Here is a 23,496-nt window from a genome sequence, read left to right on the forward strand (position 1 = left end):
ACTAAGCAACTTGCTCATGGTTTGCCTTTTAATAAAATTACAAAATTGTGATTGAAACCTTACTGCAGTTTATAAAATTATTCCATTTGCTTCTGTTAGAGTTTGAAACAAACTTGGAACAAATAAAAGTTTGATGAAAAAAGGAAGTGGAGGTTCTGGTAATTACTTAGATAATTCAGTTCATAACATCTCCATTTCATAAAAATCCAGCATTAATCCAGGATGTTTTATAATACTGATCTTCTGAATCTTTATTTCAGAAATGTAAAAAATATTCCATTATAATTGTTTCAGAACCAAGTCGAAAGGCTTCAGTAAGCAATGATGCAATAGAAAAAGAAAAAACAAGACTTCTGGGATTGTTTAAAACCGATAGAAGAAGCAGCAAGGTAAGTGTTCAGTAGTGTACAACCTCACTGAAGAGAATTGTTTTCTTTCCACATACATATATCTGTGGGTGATGTCATTTGCTTTTTCTGTCTTTCTGTCTTCCAAGGAGTAATGTTTTAGCAAGTGCATAAACTATGTTCAGTCAGTGCAGCCTGAGGCATACCAGCTGCTTATTGAAGGAGTCGGGCACATTCACCATGTATACTTTTTTTTTTCTTAAAAAGCTGTGAGTTCAGTAGTTGTTGACAAAGGGCAGCAGTTTCAAGCAACTTATGTCCACTTAGTAGTGCTCGGATTACAAAATGCATTTCTGAAAGAACTGATGTAATATAGAACAATTAAGATATCAAGTAAAGTATCATATTGACTCTTCTGTGCATGAGTGATAATCTGTTCTAAAGCTTTTGTTTCTTTAGGAAGCTCTATGTGGTCATGCTGTTGCCATCTCCAAGTCTGTAAAACCAATGAATCAGGTGTAGAAGAAATAACTTGCAGTACTAAACTGAAGGATCAGTATCTGCTGGGGTGCATTTTTAACTTGTTTTTAATCTTGAGTTGGAAAATTTTAAAAATTCATATAAAATTTTTTTCTTCTGTTGAGATGCCTTTGTGAAAAATTTGTCATTCATCACAAAAATTAAATACAGAAAAACTTTCTAACTCAAGAACATTCATTACTGGGCTTGTAACTACGTATTTTTTGCATCCTTTGCTACAAATATCAGTGTCAACTGCTTTTGAGTGTATTTAATGCATACTAGAGATGTCAGAGTAAAAAAGAAATTTTATGTTTTCTAATTTAAAAAGCCCTCCCAGAATTCTGCCATGAAATAGTAAAATGGTTGTCTGATGAACTGGTACTAAGAACGGACCGGTGTTTCACTTCCCCTTCCAGTCTTCTCCGTCATATCTTAAAAACTGTGGAAGCTTTCAGAAATCTTCATTAGTTCTCTGCCCTTTTGATTATGGTCAAATTTGGAGTATTTTTGCTGGGGAATAGCTTCCTTTAAGGACACTGGGAATTACTGTGTTGAAAACTCTGATCTGTCACAGATGCTGAGCTGTTCTTAACATCTTACAAAGGACATGTGGAAACTGTATTTTATGAGATAGGAAGTCACTCACTTTCAGAGTGTTTATCCTCTTTAAGAAAATATTTCCCATTTAGAACGGAACAGTAACTGAAACAATAATGCTGTATCTGCTTGGCAGAATCAAGTAAACAAGGGAGCTCAGCTTGAGCCTCTAGAGCATATTGTGGGGCTGTAGTTCCTTTGGAAGAACCAAATATATTACAGCATGCAGTTTCTGCATTACAGTTTGTCCTCTTACTCAGTTTTCCTGAGTTTGGTATGAAGTGTGTACTCTTAGAGTTCTAAATCCTGAATCAGCTCAGATTAAACCTGTAAAATATTTACACTTGCAACCTTAGAAAAAGTTGCTATGAAGCATCCCAATTCTGTGGTTACTGCAGTGGGTTTCTGTCAGCCGAGTGTCCTGAGATGAGTGTCCCAAGACTGCAAACACCTCAATTTTTTTTCTGTTCTCTTCCTCATACTTGTTAATCAACAACAAAGGAGGTGAAAGGGTTTTTGAAATACAACTTTTAATAGATGCTAAGGATATTTGGAATCAATTAGCAAGTTACAAGTAGTATTTGACCTGGGAAAAAGTAGGAACTGTACAAACAAGTACAAGAAACAGCTTCTAGATCTGAGATAAATGTGTACGTCTTTCTTGCTACTAGTTCTGACAAGTTAATTGAGTTGGTCATTTCTTTATTGGATTCTTATTTTCAAATGACAAATACTCTGTAGGAAAAGAAACTGAATCATCCACTTTGTCTAGTCCAGCAAGGAAGTCATTGTTGCCTTTTCAATACAAAGCTTTAGGAGTTTGAACCCAAATAGGTGAAAGAATTATTGAAAACTGAAGAATAGTGCAACACACAGGGGCAAGCAGGTGTTAACTAAGCATAATACATCTGGCTTGATACTGTGGAAGATTTCTAACCAAAACAGCAATGAAAGTGCTGAACAGACTTAGTAGAATGAGGGCAAAAAGTGAGTTCTTTTAAGGAAGGATTTTTTGAAGATATTACATGATGGGATGCCCTGTGATTTTCAGGGCACTGGAATCAAAGGGCCAGATTTCCTAAACTCTGCTGTTCATGATTATTTTTACATTTTTACTTCTCGACGAGACTTAAGTTGGTTCTGCTTAGTTGTTTTATTTTTTTCTTTTGGTTCGCATTGTAATTTGCAGTGATGCTCTGTGTGTGTGTGTGTGTGTGTTTATGTATGTGATCAGACATGATCTGTATTTTAGAACTATCTGATAGCAAGAGTTCTCCAAAGTCTTGCACAGTAGTAGTGCTGCAGAGCTGAAGGGGAAGGCCGTTTTTTTTGCAGGGAAGGAAGAGTATTAGCCTGTGTTGCAAACTGTCCTGGATCAGGTGTCACTGTGTGCTACAGGCCTACGCTCAGATTTCCATGCCCACACACATGCTTTCTTTCTCAGCTAGCTCACTGAGAGCAATAATCGTGGTGTGACAATACATTAGATCTGACTATTTGAAAAAAACTTCCTTCTATATTAAAAACACCATGACATAGAATGAAAGCAGAGTCCTCTTCTTATGGTTAATACAAATTTGTCGAACGTTTTTCTTTGGTTAACTTTGTACTGGCAGGCTTAATGCCAGATCAGGTATCATCTTGTTCTCTCCATTCTAATTTTATGCTGGATCAGTTACCCTCTGTTCTTCTGCAGCTGGCATAAAAAACATAAAGGTGGCATGAACTCTGTATCTTTTTGATGTGAAATGTAGTCATGTGCCTGAGGCTAAATCCAGATCAAATTGGCACTGCTAAGCAATCCAGTAGAGCAGAGGTCCTGAGCAGATAATTATGGAATCTAGGCTTAAGTAGGGGGTAATATGCTAGTGCACAAAAACAGTCCCGTCATTGACAAGTGGCAGGGAAGAGGTTTCTGTGTGTTTCCTTGTGTCTGTGGGTGTAGCAGAGACTTACAGTCCGGTCCCTGGTGCTACAGGAGTTGATTACTACCCGTTTTCCTCCTAGCCCAAGAATTGTTCTGTTTCTTTATATTCTTAATTCTTTCTGCTGATGGATTTCTTAGGGCCTTGCCTCCATCAGAGAAATTTTGCATACTACATACGGAGTTTCTCAGCAATCGGGTCCAGCACTACTGAGACAGACAGTTTGCCTTCATTCAGTGATAAGGTTTGATGTTTTGCTCTGGCATGTTTTTGCTGTTTTGTTTCCGTTGCTGCTGCTGTGTAGGATACTTGTTTGTGTTGCAGACAGAAGAACACTTGATGAACAGAAATTGTGGTGAGGAGGATGTTTTTAGTTCTGCATCTACAAGTGAAGGAAGCTTGGATGTAAGTACTAACACGGCTTGTAGACGCTACTGCATTCCTATTAGATCCTGCATTTTGAATAACCAGAAACCACTGCTATTCCTGATGCTTAGCCAAGTAGAATTAGAAATAGGTTACTATTTAGCAGGCTTAGTTATGTGAGCGCACAGTTTGTGTATCTTGATGAAGGTAAATGCAATGCACTGTCTTCAAGTAAAACTTGCTAGCATCACCGTAAGTCTTAAGTTTCTTTCAAGGTTAAATTCTAAGCAGTTGTGAGAAGAAGGCTTTTTAACCAAGGACACAAATGTTGTAAGACTGTGACTGTACTACATAATGCAAGAATATGTTTGCTTTATCCATACATCTAGAGGGGGCTTTTTTCTTATAAAACTACACTTCTCATTTTTATCCTTTCACATGTCTTTTGCAGCATGGCAGCATTCAGTTTGTTCATAAGTAGCTTGGGGGTGGAAAGTACTTTTGTTTTAAACACTGGAAATAACAGAAAGGATTTTTGTTAGTACTTCAGTAGGTTTTAGGGTGCTAAAATCCTGTGAACCACATTTTGAGAAGTTTTTAAGTGCCTAACAGACTGCTAAATTTTGAGGATTTAGGTATCTAATTTAGAAAGTGAATCCTAAATTTTTTTGTAAGTCTGTTCTGGTGGATTAGTAATCATAATAAGTAGTGTGCCTTGTTGTTGTTTATTTATTTGTTTTTTGGTTACTTGGCTTTTTGTTACCATATTTTCAAAACCTGGAGAAGACTCTGTTGATGACATGATAGATGCCTGAAATGTGAGGTTCAGCTCTGAATCCCCCTTTCACAAACAAGTATTTGGAAAAGGAGTGCTAATCCACAATATGCGCAGCTCATTAGCCACAGAAACAGGTGACAGGAAATTGTTGAAAAAAGAGGAGAGAACAAATTCTAGATAAAAAGGATAGTGTGAAAGAAGTCAAAAGGGAGAAATAGATGGAGAAGTGATTGGCTGTGAAGTTAAAAAACTCCGAACTGCAAATCTGTGAAGACTTCATAATGATAGAGTACTGAAACTCTAGGTGCTTGTTACCCAGATTTTTAGTGTCATACTATGACACTATGATGAATGTTTGTGTGAGAGCTCTTATTAGCATAAAGTCCTAGTAGAGAGTGACGTGGGTAATTGAAGTACACTAGGTAGAAGTACAGAAAAAACATCACAAGCTCTGACAGAATAAAATAATCTTGTGGTTTGTATTCACTGCCATTATAAATTAATCTCAGTATCTTGAAACCCAAAGTACTAGTGAAGGAGGAGGAGGAGGAAGAGGTGGGATTCCAAGTGATGATATGAAGGTCACTCGGATACTCTGAACTGTCTTTTACAGTAGCGTGTGGTCCATTTGATTTGGTACTATTCTACTAAACTTGCAGAAGATTTATGAAGTAACTTAACAGATCTGCTCAGCAGCACAGAAGGTCCATCCTTTGAATGGGCTAGATGGGCTTCAGGAAGCAGGTCAGCAGTTGTGATGTGTTGGTGAAAAATTCTAAAATACTGTAAAATTGGCATAGATAGTTGGCATAGATAACTTGTATTAACATAGGATAATATTCCAGTGGAAATGCCAATGAAAACACTTTAAAAATTCAGCTTAGCAGTTCTTTACGTAGACTAGACTTTGAGACCCTTGATCATTCTGCGTAATTTTTTATTCCATTTGGTCAAAAGATATCCTCTTTATTGATTTCATTGAAACTGAGTTCCAATGAAATAAAAAAATTGGAATTTTGAGTATTCAAAATAAGTGGTATGTTACATAGCCATATATATGAAATACACGTTTAGAACTCACTGTATAGAAATTTCATTGAGCTAGTAAGATAGGACTTTTGGCAAAATGTAATCTAAGAGAGGCTTCCTCTTGCAATTTCATCAGGTTTACTTTCTGTTACTGTTTTGGGTCATCTGAAAGTATTTTGCATTTTCTGTGTGGGAATCAAAGCCAAAGTTTCAGATTTATTTCTGGAAGGAAAATAGTTTGCTGTTGCCTTCAGCATAGTGCCATGAGATACATGGCTGGATCAGGAAAATTTTTTTTGACTATAAAGAAATAGGCAACTCATTAAATACTACTGAAGTAAGGGCATGAACTTCAGTATGTTTAGTTTAAATCCTTTTCTCACTTACTACATCGTGGCAACGTGTACTGAATTGTAGAAAAAGTAATGGTTCTGTTCTGGGTATTGATTGGTATTTTTTAAAAAAGTTGGCAATATAAAGGAATGGAATAAAGGTGTAAGAAATAAAAGGTCCTTAGTATTGGTTCAAGCACAAATTATATTTTTTTTTGTAACCAACAAACCTTTCTCAATGCCATATTTATCTAATTATTAGAATTTTTAATACCCCTAAAAATACCTTGGATTGTTGATGAGGAAGCAGATTTTCAAAGTCAACATGTGAAAAAACTTATTCTTGAGGTGAAGGGACATTTGTTCACAGTATCAGCAAAAATACAGGTGAAAAAAGATTTGTTAACACCTTAGAGAGTGTAAAAATGCAGGAAAAGAACTCTCCATGGCAATCCTCGGAATGCAGCAGTTCAGTACCACACACATCAGTAAAGAACCTGAAATCAAAGCAGAAATCTCCCTGAATCTGTTCAGTTTTGTGCTAAGCAGATGAGCTTTACATCCAGGTTAACTTTTCACAAGTCAAATGCTATTGAAGTACACTGATGTATAAATACGACATACAAATAGATCAGTTGGAAGTTGCAGCACAATTAGCTGTATTTCACATTCTGTATGCCAGAGGGTCAGAGCTGGAATTTAGAGCAGCTGGAGAAAAAAAAAGGGACTTTAATCTCTGCCACTTGGTGTCACTCTTCTCAAACAGTTGATCAAGATGAAACCCAATATTTGGAGTGCAGTACTAAAATTAGCTGGGTTTATTTTTGGGGCCTTCGTATTTTCATAAATCAAGAGCGAAAAAACACATCCCAAGTGCTGAACGACGTGTAGCTATGATGTGGACTTTGTTTGTGTAATAAATCAGCTTGGGGAAAAAAATGTTTAGAAGTACAGCCAGGGACACTTAGCAGAGGATTTGAAACTTCAGCACAAAGTCTTATCACACAGAGTTTCTGTAGTTCACATAAGAATTCAGCAGAGCAATGTTAGAGGATTTTCACTGGTACTGTTTTTAAAAAATCTGGTCTTCAGTGTATGTCTGAATATAGCTGTTAGAACAGAATCAGTGAGCCTAAAGGAAACAGTAGTTCCCTGCTTAATTAATCTGTTATGGTTATTATTATATATGTTTATGAACAAAATTTATCAGGGAAAAAAATGTCATTTTAAATACCAAAAATTTATCAGATATGTTTAGGATATGTGTATGGTGTGTTGTTTTATTTATTTCATAGTACCTGTATAATTGCAAGATTGTGTTCAGAAGAAAAATACTGTGCTAGTATTTGAAAAAAATCATCAGGAGTCCTAGTGCATGAGTAACCTTGGCAGTCACCTCTTAAATTATGGGAACAGCTATTTTCCCTATAAAGGCTTTTAAAAAATATATTATTTACCTTTTCAGGGCCCTGATTTCTCTTAATGTACTCTTTTATGCCCTCATTGATGGCAGGAGTTACATCATTCATGATACACTTTACCAGTTCAGAAGTGGTTGGAAAGAAGGATCAAGTACAGTTACATGAAAGTGATTGGAAATGTGATTTCTCTTCAGCCATGTCAGGTCTCAGGTGCTCAGTTAGTGCCATCTACTGTCAAGGATTTCACCTCATGTGGCCAGGTACTGTTTAGGACAGTAGGAATGCGACTATTGCCCATGTCATCTAAATGGAAGTTAACAGCCATCTACTTGTCATATTTGCTTGTGTCTGATAATCACATTCACTTTAAATTCCTATTTTCATGTTCTTGCTGCTTGGTCTTTTGGCAATGCTTCGAATGATGTTGGTTGTGTGTGTTTATTTGTACTATCAGGGTCAAATCCTGGGATAGTTGTGTTGCATTTTATACAGTTAGAGCTATCTATGTACACTGTCAAAGGCATAAGTTGCGATCCTGCCTTGAAACAGTTTTGCTTGGTGTGGTTTTGTTGCAAAATGTAAAACTCAACAAACTTGAGTATGGAGAGTTGTCTAAATACTACAGCAGACTGGTCTGTTCTGCCCAGTCTTCTGTTACAGAGTGCCTGTAAGCCAAGTAGGTGCCAGAGGATGACACTGGGGAAGATACAGTGTAGTTAAAAATGTTTTCATTTGTGCAACTGTTGACATGATTAGAAGAAAAATAGATTTATTAAATACCAGATATCTCAGGATAGGTTTCACTATTGCAGTAGAGGTAGTTTTATTTTGATACCCTGTGATACACTCCGGAAAAAAAAAAATATTTAATTGTTAACTTAGTAACAAGAAAGGTTTGCCAGAGCTTTTTTTGGGGGTTGCGAGGGGTTTGTGACTGGCACTCAAAGAATTCCAATAGGTAGCAAAGATGACAGTGATCAGCTTTCTTTCTCCTTGTCTGCTGAGGGCAGGACAAGAAGTAATGTGCTTTATATATAGCAATGAAATTTTAAATTGGAAAAAAATCTGACTGCATGGAGGTTTCACGAGGGAGCAGGTTATTAAAGAGACTGTAAAATCCTTATCATCACCTAATCTGTAAAACCTCCAAAAATGTCTAGAGGATAAGCTATACATATTTGAATCTGTCTTGGAGCAGAGGGATAGATAGGTGGGCCATGGAGGTGCTCTTCAGCCAGATTGTGGCTGCTGAAGAGATGTAGCTGTACCCACCCCTTCTATGATGTGCACTTACAGGTTATTAACTGTTTTCCTTCATGTGAATCATAGATAATTTTGCATAATACAGTATCTTTATATTTTTCTTATGGTATGTGATGGCAGGAGGCAAGACCTTGAAACAGTGGCTGCCTGCCACCAGACTTCAAATTCTTGCTTCAAAGCATGGTGTTACTAGACCTCTTCAAAGAAAAGGTCCTTGGAGTTAGTGTAAAATATAATCTCAGAACCAGCTGAACTACTCTGGCTCAAAAAAAAAAAAAAAAAAAAAAAAAAGCCTGAGGCAGACACCTGGAATGGAAAGTCTCAGCATCTATGGTTAAAGCATGGTAAAGTTACAAGCTATTAAAAGCAGTATCTGGTGAAGAGACATGTTGGCTGACCCCTGTTCTGTCTGTGCTGCTTAGCTTGTATACCACAGTATTGCCAGCTTAATTCATTCAAAAATCACTTGTCAGCTCTTCCCCTCACCACACAAAAGTGACTTAAGATCGTGAGGTTTGAAAACAACTCATTTAGGATGGACTTTCCTTCCCCCCATTTGGCTTCTGAGCATTAGGTTTGTAGAGGTCACATATCTATAAACATTTTTTTTGCGACCATGAAGGTTTTATTAAAAACAAAATATTATCTCATAGTTCTTGGTTGCCAGAACCTGCATCGTCACATAAAACTGTGTGGTTCAGGATAAAATCATCGCAACACATTGCATTCAAAAAGACAACTTGGAAACTTTAGTTCCTGCAGTGGTTTTGGGAGGGTGTTTTGAAGGAAACATTTTCAAGAAACATTCTGAGATGGACAGAGAGAAATGGATCAAGTTGAATCAAAAGGGCTTGAGTAGGGCCATACCAACAAAATGAACTGGGCATAGCTGTGGCTGGCAGGGCCTGTTTTAAATACCCGGCAGCATGGGCTTATTTTGGGCACTGGATCTAAGCATCCCAGAGTCAGATTTCCCAAGTTTTGAAGCCACTGAAATCTGCACAGCAGGAGTTGCACATTAAACTCTGCCCATCCTCTGTGTCTGCTGCCTGCCTCAGCTCAAGGCTGAACTTTGAGTCAGCTGCTAGATTTAGTTATTTAAAGCTTTTACTCTAAAAGTTTACTGTTTACCACATCATTGTTAACCAAAATGTGAGTGCACTAAGTTCAGTTCTCTTCTCTGTCTTTAGAGATACCAGCCAATCTTCTATCTCTCTCAGGACCATTATTGAGAGAATTATTTCCTCCTTTGCAAAGAAAACCAAAATACTTGCTGGGCTGGAGACTGCCTGGAACAAAGCTGTGAGGTATTCTTGATGTGGGAAGCATCCTTTTGTAAAAATACCCAAATATTCAGTGACTCAGAAAGAGAGAGCACGAGCAAGCCTAACTATTCAGACCAGTAACGAAATAAGTGGGGTGGCAGCTCTGGGTTCCAGTGCCAGCGCCAGGGATGTGTTTCTGTGTTTTATGCTAAGCATATGTAAGATCCAGCAAATAAGTAGTCACTGCAGCTAGAACTGGAGGAGGCAAGTGGCTTGTGCTGTCTGCCCAGATGAGTGCCCTAATCACAGTCTCTTTCTAGCTAAACTCATATTCATGTCCTTGAACAGAATAATCTGTCTGCTCATGAGAGGGGAGAAGGTGTTTTCTCAACCAGAAGAACATTTTGAACTGGGATATGCCATATTGTTACCGAGTCGTTGAACTTGGGGCAGGGGGGAGGGCAAGGCAGGAGAGAAATACCATAGCAGCCTCTTCTACCAGTTATGTTTTTTGTGGAGCTGGGTTTCTTAGTTGTGCTTTAAGTGCACCTGTTGGATCAAGCCCCTTGGCTGATGAAGATGGAGAGATATGCCCATTTTACGGATCTTGAAGGAGTTTAGGCAGGAGGTTAGAAGCATATTTTCTCAGCAGTTTCATAAGTTCTCAGCTTAGCATGCCCAGAAGCAGAATTTAGGCACCATAATGGGAGTAAGCACATCAGAAGAGTATGTGTCAGGCTTATTGAAGAGAAAGCACAAAGTGGGGTGAGTTAGGGAGGCCCAACCTAACAGGAGCATGCTAAGTTCGGCTACCATGAGGCAATTCAGCTTCCAGACTTGGGCTGCATGGCATCATTCTCTATACTGTGGATGTACCCTGTCGGTCTGGCTTAAGTTGGCTCAGATATCTCCCTCGGATGTTTAATTAAGACCTGGTGGCACACCCTTAACCACCCAAATCCTTTTATGTCTGATTCATCTTTTGTTACTGATTTCACTGAAAAGTTCTGAAGTTAACTCGCTGGAAAAAATAGAATAAACCAGCAGCTAATAAGGCCAATGGCTTTTAATTTGCATTAATAAAAGGACATTAAAAAAACCCAAAGACAAACTTAAATTCCATTTGAGATTTTTCTAGTGACATCTCAACCACTCACGCTTTGCTCCCTTGGTATTTAATATTACCAGAGCCCCTTAATAGTGTATAATAGCCTTGTAATTCATATTTGGTCGTAATTCATTCAGCATATTGTTCTTAATGTAACTGGCAAGCATGTAGTGGTGTGGAAAATACCACCTTTAAAGAAAAGTTTATCCCAGGATCAGGCTTTTCTGCAGTTGGATAAGGAGAGATGTAGTTCCTTCAAAAAGTCTTCCACATATTTCTGTGAACATAAAATGCTTTTTGTGCTTAAGTTTGGGATGGTCTGGGAGTGAGTCAGGGAATTATTAATTCCACTGCAAAGTACATTTCTCTTTGATTTAATGATGGATATCCAAATATTTCTTGAAAGCTTTCCAAATGTAACTACTGTAGTGAACGAATTAGTGTGTATTTATGCCAGTGCCCTTTGCTAGATGAAATAAAAAAATGTCTAATTTTATATCATTGGCTCCATATTTGTAATAAACAATGGGAAAAAAAATTTCAGACAGTAACACCTGTTTTTGTAGTGGCATAATCTGAATCACATGTAACCATAGATTTATTATATTAGTCTAAAATACCTTATTAGCATATGTAGATTTGAGATACAGTGAAGATTTTCAACACCAGTTAAGGTATAATTTCTTTTCTTTTGCAAACAATTTCTGAGGCTTGAGCGCTAATAGGATTTGGTTCTTTTCCAGCCTCTTGTGTGGACACTGAAGACTTGATTTCATTAAAAGTAGTGGCAAACAATAACATTTCTTTTAATTAGATGATCTCATGATTTCCACACATATTTGTTCTATGCATTGTTGTTCGTTGGCATAAACCGAGCTGCTTGGTAGCGTGTGAAACCATATGTCTCAATAACATCTTATGGCAGGTGAGGGAGGATTTGCAAAACAACATTTGCTGACAGGACACAATGCATTTTACTTTGATGGCGAAGTTTTCCTGAGTGAACTTTATGGCTTAGTTCTCTCATGCAAAGTCAAACCTACATGAGGCGTAGCGGGTCTTACAGGTCTCCCTGTAACTCAGGAGTTGTGTGTATGAAGCAAAGATCGTATAGCGCTAACTACTGTGTCTGCTGCTCAGTTGTTCATCAGTACAGGGACCTTCTAATGCTTGCAGTGTGTGTAGCTGTTTCACATTTTTTCTTTCTTACTAAACAACTGTTATAAATTAGGTTTTATTGGTCTTCTACGTGCAGAGTTCCCAAACTGATATTCTCCTTTGAGCTTAGCAGAAATGATTACAAATAATTTCAGACATCACTTTTTCTCATACTCTCCAATGTGTAAATATTTCATTTGAATTCTCAGCAGCATTTTGGGAGACAAGCTGAAGAGGGGAAAGAATGTGACAAATAGCGGTCAGTCTTTTTTTAAAGACATTTACAACAGCATGAAGTAGTAATACCTTCAGTCAGATCCATTTTCTTGAGTTATTTTTTTAATATCATTTATGCTTTTGAGTAGATCTCAAAATACTCGGGGAGATGAAGGAGGGTATTCCTTGTTTTATAAATGTTCAGCTGGAAGGCTAGAAAAGAGAAGGCGGATGAAGGCAAATAGCAAGAGGTACCCCTGCAGAGGTCTTAAATAGGTAACTGTATGCATTGGACCAACTGACTTTTTCAGTGTCATACCAAGCGCCTGTTTAAGTGTTTTGCTGGTTCAGTACCTCAGTGACCTGGCAAGAGAGCCAGGTGTGACCAGTGCCTAGGACATGAGCTGTGTAGGCTGTCTCTGAAGTATACTGACATAGCAAGATGGAGAGATTACAAGCAGATTTATGATTGTTAGTGTTTGGTTCCCCCACACTCCCCCTCCTCTGGTTATAATATATTCTTCTTTACATCCCAGAAAATGCTTAAGTATACATCTTGATTTTGATTTCTCCCAGTTTCAGCACAGAGATGGTGTGATTTCATTGACTCTAAATAGAGCTTGTTCTGATTTACAGTTGTTTGCATAGGACAAGAGTAAGGCCAGTAAAGTGCACTGTGGAGGTTTGCCTTGTAAAAACCTAATGGCAATGGATTTGGCAGAAAGGGGAAGGGAAGAAGAAACATTTTAAACTATTTATTAATCAAGAATTCCAGCAGCGAGGCTTTTCTTGCCTTGATTCTGGCAAATGTACAGCTGAGAGATACTGTGCAGAGACTGTTTCTGCACAAAGAGAGAAAGCCCTTCAAGTGTAAACATTTGAGCAGCTGGCATGGGAGATTAGTGTAGCATTGGTGGAAGGAGGGTAATAGTGGATAGTGGCGCTGTCTAAATTTAACAAACGTTAAACAAGGTCCTTGTTCTAGGTTAAGGGTTACAGGTCAGAAAGACAATATCAACTAAAAATACTGGGAATTTTACAAGTCAGTCAAAGTCATTAACTAGTATTTAATTAAAAGCAAATCACTATCCAAAGTTGTGACACCTTCCTCCCTGCCCCCCAAAAGAAAAAAAAAAGTTTTGAAAAAAAAATTCTATGCAACCTGTTTCAGTTAAGGAAAAAAACCCACTTTATCTCTCTATGGAAAGGCAGCACTTTGAGGCTTCTTAATGTTTTTGCTTTGGATTGTGAACGGTCTTAATATATTGTTCTACTTTTAATTTCCTGTGGCTGAATATTATATCAAAAGAAAGCATCATGCTGAGGGTGAAAGTGTTGTAGGACCTGTTAGCTTTGTAGACATGTGTTCATAATGCTGTTTAACATCATCTGTGGGGGTTATGTTTTGTTTTTTATAAAACCTTGCCCAATAGTTTCACAACATCGTTGTACATCAGGGTGTCTGGTCATATGTTGGGTTCTTTGGATTTTGTTATTTAACTTGCATTTTGATCACGCTTTTAAAACAACTCCTTGCCTAGTGGTTTGTGATCCAATTCACACGTGTTTTATTGGAGGTGCTTTACTTTATTAATATTCTTTAGCAATAGAAACTAAAGTATGGGTGTCTGGAGCCAATTTTAATGTTTAAAAAACATGCTTTCTGTGCTGGCTTTGTTATGATTTCCATTGCATTTGAAAGTATACTCCAGAAAAAGATTTCCTGGAGAAATGACAGTGGCAGCATAGTTCAGAGCATTACTGTCTTTTGGCATCGTAAAGTTAGAGTGACCATCAGAGAATTGATGCAGAACTCACTAGAGTCAGTGGAAAAATTCCTTCTGGTTTCAGCTGGCTTTGGACCATGTCCTGTATGAGTCATTAGCCATTACATACACTAGACCATTCTAAAATCATTCTTTCTGGTGCTACTTCAGGTTTGTTTTTACATGGACAAATATCTTCTGGCACTTTCACTATCATCTTTGGGAATGTAAGACCTTTGTTCTTTTTTAATGGACAGTTGACACAGATAAACCCTATGAGGTTGCTTAATTTATAGAGCATTTTCTCACTGGGGAAGGAGAAAACCCCAAAATAAACGTGTTAAGTCTTGTAGAAGATGAATTGCCAACAATGTCAAAGCAAGGGAGTGGCTTTCACCGACCAATAATTTGTTGCAAAAGCAGGTTTTTCTTTGTTATCTGAAGCAGTGCATGCCCAGGGAAGCAAGCAGAATTCTCAGCACTGCTTGCCCTGTTTAAGATGTAATTGTGCCAGTGGTAGTCCAAGTGTAGGTATATGTTGTATCTGTATTGCCATAGTTTTTAACTTCCATGTCAGTTAAATGTGGGACTGTTCTTGAAAAGTTTCTGCCGCAGTTCCTCAGTGGGGGTTGCACGCCAGTGGATTAGAATACTCCAGGCAGCAGGAATAAATAGATCAGAGAGCTGTGATTTCTTAGTATTTAACACAAAATTCACAAAGGAAGCAAGGCAATAAACAGTGGGAAAATTAGTTTCTTAGGAATAACAAACATTTACAAGTTGAGCTCTGGTGTCCTAAGGATATAGTGCTGAATTTTTAGACTTGGAGAGACTTAGCTGTCTATAATATATGCAAAGAAAGATAAAAATAGGAAAAAAAAATATATAAAAAGTGGTAAAAGGCTGAAGTAGCTTGGGCTCCAGCACAGCTGTACTTCGAGTCACTTTGCAGTATTCTATATTCTCACTTCATTTTATTTAGAAGGTGGGATGACCTAGATAGAGTCGAAAGGATAATAATAACTGCTTACAATAGGGGAAAAAAATAAAAGGCCAGGGATGTTTGAAGTAATGTTTGAAGAGAATTCTAAGAAAATTCAAATAGGAGGTCTGCTTCTCTATTCTTAAGTTGTTACTCTGTGCTCGGTTACTGAACTTCAGTGATTTTTGCCGGCATGTTCAGGATATTGACTGTTCCTCAAAGATGATAGCCTTTGGATAATTCTCCAGGATGGAAAGGAAGCTTGGATCTGAATTTCATGCTCTTAAAAGATTCAGATCCTGAAATGAATTTACTTGTGACTTCTTCAGCATATAAACATATGTATTTTCTATCCAAATTGTTCATCTCCTTTAATGGGACAAGCTTAATTTCTGTAGGTATTATGAAACTAAAGATGGATGTTTATGACACATGGTTGTGCTCTATCCATTGTCCAGGAGGAGAGTGTTGTCTTTAAACCTTCCCTGTACTCCTGTACCCTCTCCTCCTGATTTCTTCTCTTCACCCCTGTAGTCCTGACCACTGATGTTGATCTGAGACTATAAATATTCATCTCTTAGAATGGTTTGTTGCCATCCATACCAGAGCATCAAGCTGCGAGCATGATGTATTGATCTTTTGGTTTAGTCTTCTGCAGAAAGTTGTTGTATCAAGTGTTGATCAGCTTCAGTGCTGCTATTTGTGGACAGAAATTCTCAGCATGAAAGCTACAGATAGAGTTGGGGGCTTGCTTAGGCCACCCATTAGGGTGTTCTACAGTCTCTTGTACTCAGTGTGTTTAGTATGTGTACATACATGCACAAATGTGCATACAGGCATCTGAAATTGCTAATCGAAGTGATAAATTTTGTATATATATGCATACCTGTGTTTCTGTGTAGTTACGTGTATGTACAGACACAGGTTATGTACACACATGTGCACATCCAGACATCTGAAAGAGCGAATTGAAACACTAAAATCTGTGGCTGTTGACTTCTGAGTCACGTTGCTCTAACCCTCTTATTGACTCTGTAATTAGGATTTGTGTTAAGATTTGCACTAATTTCAGAGTTCAAAAGCTGATTTGTTCTTTTAATTTATGTTTTAAGATCTTCAGAGGTTGCATTGTTTTCAGTAATATTTTTGGCAGTGTTTTATCATTAAGAAGTCTAAAGCTTCCTTTTTGAAAATGTGCTTTGATAGTTGGATGATTTTATTTGTCTCCCTCTAGCTAAACACCTACAGTTACCATAGACTTCAAAGGCAAAAGTAGTTGCACAACTTCATTCTAAATTAACAAAGTATTTGTGTCGGAATTTGATTATAGGGATTGCAGCTAGAAGTCAGTTCCCTGAGCTTGAATAAATCAGAGCAACTCCTTTGACTTCAGAGAGGTTCTGCAGATCTTGGTGAAAATTTGCCTTTGAATTTCAGTGCAGATTTTCTCTGTTCATCAACTGCTATAATAAGTAGAGATTTTCAGAGGCCAGAAGTCCTGCAGAATTTCAGCAGACAGTGAAAGATGATGAGAATTGATCATAAATATTTGTTGTTTCTGAAAAACTTGCATAAGGACAACACTTTCATTAAAATGGTGGGGAAACTTTTTAATTTAACTGGAATAAAACTACTTTCAGTAAGAAACAGGAATTACTTTTTCAAAACCAAACAAAGACACACCCAAAAAATTCATGCCAGGAACTATTCCATTCATAATTCTGGTCCCCATAAAAATTGGCTATGCAGACTTTAGAGCAGGTATTTTTAAACTGTATGTTTGATTTAAAGTTTCCGTCTCCTCCTTCAGTATAAATTGGCATACCTACAATGAAAACATATTGAAGATGATCAACTGTAGTGGTTTGATAGTTCCTGTATGTTAGAAGAACTTATTGGGGAGCAAGTTCTTTCAGTAGTTTTCCAATTATTTTAAATTTCAGAAGGACATATACTGCAAATACAATAACTCTGATCTTCCATGGACCAAACGCATTGGCTGATTGATTTAAAAGAATCGGTAAGCCTAGAGGAAATAAACTTACTGCAGTGACGAATTAATTTTGCTCAAAACCTCTGATCCTTTTTGTAGTTATTTATGATTTATGAGTGCTTAACACCAGTAGAAATGATGAAAATGTCTTTTTTGCTGTTGTTGGTCTTTGGACTTTTGAACTCTTGTTTCCTGAAGTCTGTTGCCAGACCATTAATAAACACAGATTTTGATTTTCATCTTGGTTTTTCAACACTATTTGTTTGTACTAATCTATTTTCACATAGTGCAAAAGTGTAAGTTAAAGGAGAAACCAGACTTTTCACATTTACAAAAATTTGGCTTTTTCCACCTTCACTCTTCCAAGATTGCTCTCACTAGATCTACTAATGGCCTTCCAAGGCCAAGCGTAAGTAGCTTATTTTCAAATGTTCTTACCTTGCTTTCCTTCTGGCTTCACATTTTTCTGTCATCTTTCTATACTGGGGTTGAATTAAATTCTAGAGTCTATGTGAATGTTCCTCTCTAACTCTTTCTTCTTCAAGTTTCTTCAAAATGTGTTTTTCCATTAGGGTTTGTCATTGGCTTTTAGATCTCTCTTGGTAGGTTTTAAAATGTTTCTTTGGTTATTCTCTTCCATTCAGCCTCTTTCCGTGTCTTAGTATGCATTAAATCCCTACCACAGAAATGTTAATTACACATTCACAAATCTATGTATTAATCTACTATCTTTTCAGTACTAAATCTTTACCAGTTTGAGTTCTGTTCATGTGACTTTTCCCCTACTTCTTCACATCAACAAGTGAGCGTTAACATCACCATACTCTGGGCTAACATATAAGCACTCATTGCATTTTCTTGCAGAATATGTTTTCTGTCCTGTGCGGGCGCCTTAGTTCATTGTTCCTTCCTTGGGATATGAGCCACTACTGTGTCATCACATTCACTGAAGTCTTCTGCTTTTTGCTTTGCTCCTCTCCTTTCCCACATTTTTGTCTTTCAGTTTCTGTGAGGACTTCCTCTCTGGTCAAATCTGGTGAACATATTCACTTCATTTTGTGATGTAATGACTGTTTGTGTTTCTCTCCTCACTTCTTCCCGTGTTCTTTCCTACTTTTTTCACGAGTGTTTTCATACCACTTGGAAGAATATCCAAAAGACACTTGTGGTGCTTTTCACATTTTTTCCCATTTATTTTTATAATTCACCAAACTCCCTGCACGTCTCTTGTTACAAGCCTATCTTCTGTCCCCATTTGATGAGACATTTAATCTTGAATAGATAACCCTTTCCTTTTCTTTATAGACTAGCTCTTCTGGGTGTTTTTGGTCTGGCATATTATGTGGCAAAACCTCTTGTTATCTATTGCACTATCAGGCAATGATACACTTACTTAACATATATGGACATAGCTATCGAAAAACTGTAAGTGTTGTTAGCTGAATTTGCTGACTGCCTGTTTTTTGTTAGCCAGTCTCTTTGGGGAGTATTTTTAATTTAATCTTTCTCCCCATATTGACTTTACATATTCATATTTTTGACGGTTCTGAAAAATCTGTTTTCAAAATACAGAAAATTTTTTTTATAGGCTAATACATTTTCACAGTGCACTGTGACAGTAAGTGTTGGACTTCTGCAAGGTAAGTTTTTAGCAGTCTAACCAAAAGGGTGTAAATCAGTCCTGAGAGGGTGCATTTTATATATTGATCAATGTTGGTATTTTCTCAAAACAATATTATAAAAAGAAAAGCATTCTATCGAATGATACACGAAGTTGTCCACACACTTCTGAAAGTCAAGATAAATCACTTTACACTTGTATTAAATGTAAACAAACCTTATTCTAAGCATCTGCCCACATCCCAAACTGTCACCCATGGTTCAGCTTGACTTCAGAATTCACTTCAGATTGTGTTTCCAGCCTGCACTCCTACCCACCCACATGTCCAACCCAAGTGACAGGCAGCAATGTTTCCATTAAACTACCAAGTAGCATAGAAAATACCCAATGCAGAAATGTTTTCTATGCTGTGTTAATGATGGGTTTGTCTAACTAAGGTTTATGTATAAAAAATAAAAGCAAGATTTTTTACATTTTAGGGGTATTCAAAATGCATCAGTCATCCAGAAGGTAATAAAAAACAACCTCCCCCCATATTTTGTGTGATGTTACTTAGTCTGATAGTATCAGCTGCATAGCACAAGACAGGCATAAAGGAAGTGTTCAAGGAGCTTATGCATATGTGTCTATGAATTCTCTGTGATGTGTCTGTCACCTTAATGTGGCATTTTAAGGGACTGAATGTGCATGTGTTTTTTAAAAAACATGGTGGTTTTAGTATATCCACTTACAAAGATACCTGTAATGCATATGTGCTGAAGTGTGTGGCTATTTCATGGATGTCATTAGATTATAGACCAGTGTTGAAATACCTTCCAATAATTTTATGTTTCATGGCTTTTTAACTCTGGAAACTGAGAATCTGGTGGAAAGTGGACTCTTAAGTGGAAAATATATCGGCTTGTGTGGTTGTGAGCTGAAATTTACTCTCTTGAACATATACCTACTTGCTTTGCCTATCATGTTTGTTCAGAAAAGACTGTTTAGCAACCTAAGTTTCTTTCATTTGTGGCTAAATAGCTTCAGATTTCAGCAAAACAAGTTTTCATCTTTCATAGGACACACAGTGACAGAAATTAAACAACTTATGCATTAGAAAGATTTGTAGCAAGTGTTTTTTCACTGCATGGAGTTGAGGCTGTCTTGTTAGTGCCAACAGCTCTGAATCAAAGGAGGTTATTAGGTTTTTCTTTTTACTAAAAAGTTCCTCAGCTCTGATTCACAAGGTCCACAGGGTATGTGCTTGTTGGTTACTGCAATGACTTCAGTGTCTAGGTTGATAGGAGAGGACACAAATGATTTACATGTGCCTTCCGAACACTGACTTGTGGACTTTGGTCTTCGCAATAGCACCAGGCAGTGTGCTGCCTGCTCCCGTCTTCTGAGCTGAGGTATGTCTCTGCCTTCTTTCTTTCTGTCTCAGCATTCAGAAAAGGGTAGTGTCTACCCTCTCTTGTCAAGAAAGGTTATTTTTGCTAATTCTGTTGGGATGCTACTTTTTTTTTAAACCTAGGAATTCCTTTGAAACATAGTCATTTAAACAGAAGAGGTGACCCATGCACACAAATGTAACCAAGTTGGCTTGTCTTCCCTTTTCTGCATGTATTGCTGTGATGGGAAAACATCATTGCATCCATTTCCCTTGATACTATGACTGTCTTCTTCATTCTACCAGGTAGACTTCCGATTGACATGAGTGGTTTTGGGTAGCAGTAACAGACAAAGATTTTAAGCATGAAGAGTAGTGTGACTTGTGAAAATCTGAAGAGTGAAACACGGAAACAGGAGAAATTATTTGGAGGAAATACACTGAATTAGAAATCACCAGAAGTGATTTAAAAGCTTCTATTCTCAAAGAATTGACAAGTCACATCTATCATAAAATCCTGAGAAAGTATAAGTTATTTGACAACCTCTGAGTTGCTTGAATGTTTATATATATACATTGTTAAATTCATAGACCTGCATTCCACTGCTTTATATATGCCATAGTAATTTAGCCACTTCTGGAGAGCTCAGAAATTTGTGATCTGGCTGAATACTGAGGGAAGTGTTGGTAGTAGTGTGTGATACTGATATTAACAGTTAGGCTTGGTTTTACTGAATCTGTTTCTTTATGTTTGCAGGAATTTACAAGCATGTTCATGTTTAGCTGAAATGCATGAATTCCCAGTCCATGTTTTCTAACCTACTAATGATTGGAGTAAGAAATTTATAGTCTTCAACATCAAAGTAAAATCTATGTTCATAAAAAAAGTAATCCGCTTATTTGTGATTTTTGCCATATTCATTCAGTATCCATCTGATTTTCAAATGGAAAAGGGGTTTTCAATATTTCTTCACACACCAGAAGTGTAACAAAAACTAAAGAAGGTTCTTGGGAACACTCTCTGGTTAGGCACCCTCTTTGTCCTCAGTGTAGTGCACAGGGCTTGAGTTAATACCCACACTTGTTCCCTGTTTAGAAATTTGCAAACAGTGAATCTAAGCCCCTTGGTCTGTTTTGGAATGCTTTTCTCCTGGAGGCTTCCACTTTTCTAATTTCCTCCCTTGTTTGGTTGTTCTTTCAGCTTTTCTGCTGGAAAAGAGGTAGGACACCACAGGATGTGCAAAGTGAACTTTAATCAGCTGAAGGTGGAAACCAGGGTTGTGCTCTTAGCAGTAGAGACATTTTACATCACACGACCTTACCTAAAGTGAGAACAAGAAGTAATCAGATAGACTTCCAAGGAGGAAAATGATAGGTAAAGTACACGTGGAAAAAAAAAATCAATGGCAAGGATAGTTAAGCAATAAACCAGCATAATTGCAAGTGGTGTGGACCTGTGTCACAGGAGGGTTTTAGTAACCTCTGCAGTGACAGATTGGTTGTGCTACTTCAGTGCTGGGAGATAAAGTAGATGATTTTGTAAAGGAGGTGACCTCCTTGCACCTGGCATTGAGAGGATTTCTGATGGACAAATTTGTCCTAAAATAAGAGGAATGTGGTTGGCCATGATGAGGGAGAACTGGCAGGGGCACAGGAGAGAGAATGTTCTCAGGCACTTTCTGGATGTATAAGTTCTGGTGCCTGACAAGTGGGCCCTGACCACAGGATCTGGAATTGCTAGGTAGATACTATAACAGACTTGTACAAGCATAGGATAGCACTGTAGTTGCACAGACTTCAAATTATAACTTTATTTTTTTTACAGTAAACCCATGAAAACCCGCTTGCCAGACATATAAAATCAACATGGTACTGCCTGTACAAGTTACTGTTGTGGAAATGAAATAGTGGCTTCTCTTTTCATATTGTGATGGGTGACCAGCTAATAGCAAAATGCAATGAGATAATAAAACAACATAAAATAAATTGCATAAAAATGTGTTGTGGTTTTTTTAGTTCAGAGCAAGAAAAGGTTAACTTTTTTGTCCTTTCTGACTGCAGACTGTATGCAAGTACCAGAATCACAAGTGCTTCAGGGAGTACAAAAACCAAACTGTTCAGTGTGGCTGGTTAGAAAGGAAAATCTGAGTAGTCACAATTTGGTTGTTTTTTTTTTTCAAACTGTGTCTCCAAGCAATCTCATGACCACAGTATCATGCTTTGGTTTTGAAGCAGGAACTTGGATTAGTTCTGTTTCAGTGATGTCAAATTTAGTGCTAGTATTTCAGTGTCATGTCAAGGAAAGCAGCCTCCGACTTCAGCCTGTGCAGTAGGTGTGACATAACGTCTGATGTTTTAAATGACTAATTGTAATCAGTTGTGGTGTCACTCAGCAAATCAATAAAAGTTTGCATTAATGGAGTTTAAATGTCCAACAGACATAAACATTCTTGCTGTCACAGAGTAGTCGGCCTGCTTTAAATCCTACTTTTCATATTTACCTGCGGTACACTTGCAAAAAACTATTAATTTCTTTATGATATTTACACTCTTATTTTTGTGTCTCTGTTTTGGGAAAAATAAAAACCCTTTTTGCTGATACACCTGGTACTTTGAGTGCTTAAAAACAGCTCAATTGATTACTTCTGATCTAAAAACTTCTCAGAAGGAAATTGCATAACAAGACTGGGAGCTCAAATATGTGCGTTTTGGCAAAGAGCTGCGGAAGAAAGGCCTGGCTGTAGCAACCCTACAAGAAAAGAACTTGACATTTTGAAAAATTTTTATTGACCGGTGTCGACAGGGAACAGGAAGTCAAATCACTCTCACAGGCAAGCTGCAGTGTCTTCCTTGCTGACCTTTAAATGCCACTTAATGTCATCAGAAAATCAAGGAAATGCTAATAACAGAGCTTTGGGTAAGAGAGTTATATATGAGGGATATCTTTTGAGAACAAACAAGCTGACTTCCATTTTTATGCACATCTATTTTTGTAAAATGGAATTCTCACAGCACAGTTATATTTTTTTAATAGATTAGTCATGCATTATTTTATTAATATTAACAGTAGATTTTTCAGGAGTGTCCATGAGATACCAGAGCTTCTTTTCATTCTTGAAAAGGGAGTAGTTTACAAAAGATAGGTAATTGCATTCTGGGTTGATGACTTTGGAACACAGACTGGCCTCTGCTTTAGGCTCTTCTTAATCTAGCTTGTGTTGATTTAAGCAGGCTATGGACTTTGGTAGGCTTGTAGCAAGTTGAGTTCCCAGTGTCTTTTGAAAACGGGACTAGTATGCTTGAGTCACCAGGTTACTCTGAGCTGGCCATACTTCTGTGTTTTTAACAGCCCCTCTTTGCCCTTCCAAAAAGATTTAGAAACGTAAATTTCAGCCAGAAGGACTAGTAGGAAAAAATCCTAAAATTAAACTGCTTAAG

The 23,496-nt window shown here is 37.4% G+C and overlaps 1 protein-coding gene across 10 annotated transcripts in view; it reads left to right on the forward strand.

The window, feature by feature from the left end:
* Nucleotides 1-23,496, forward strand: part of COBL (cordon-bleu WH2 repeat protein) — a 208,736-nt gene that overhangs the window by 105,093 nt on the left and 80,147 nt on the right. For 8 of the 10 annotated variants that reach the window (XM_056331754.1, XM_056331752.1, XM_056331753.1 and 5 more), the window contains 2 exons: nucleotides 295-389; nucleotides 3,716-3,796. In XM_056331754.1, coding sequence (XP_056187729.1) covers nucleotides 295-389; nucleotides 3,716-3,796 — 176 coding nt within the window. The remainder of the gene's footprint in view (nucleotides 1-294; nucleotides 390-3,715; nucleotides 3,797-23,496) is intronic. The other 2 variants (XM_056331757.1, XM_056331758.1) reach the window with 1 other exon arrangement.

This window comes from Falco biarmicus, chromosome 3, assembly GCF_023638135.1.
Source record: "Falco biarmicus isolate bFalBia1 chromosome 3, bFalBia1.pri, whole genome shotgun sequence".
NCBI classification, from domain to species: domain Eukaryota; kingdom Metazoa; phylum Chordata; class Aves; order Falconiformes; family Falconidae; genus Falco; species Falco biarmicus.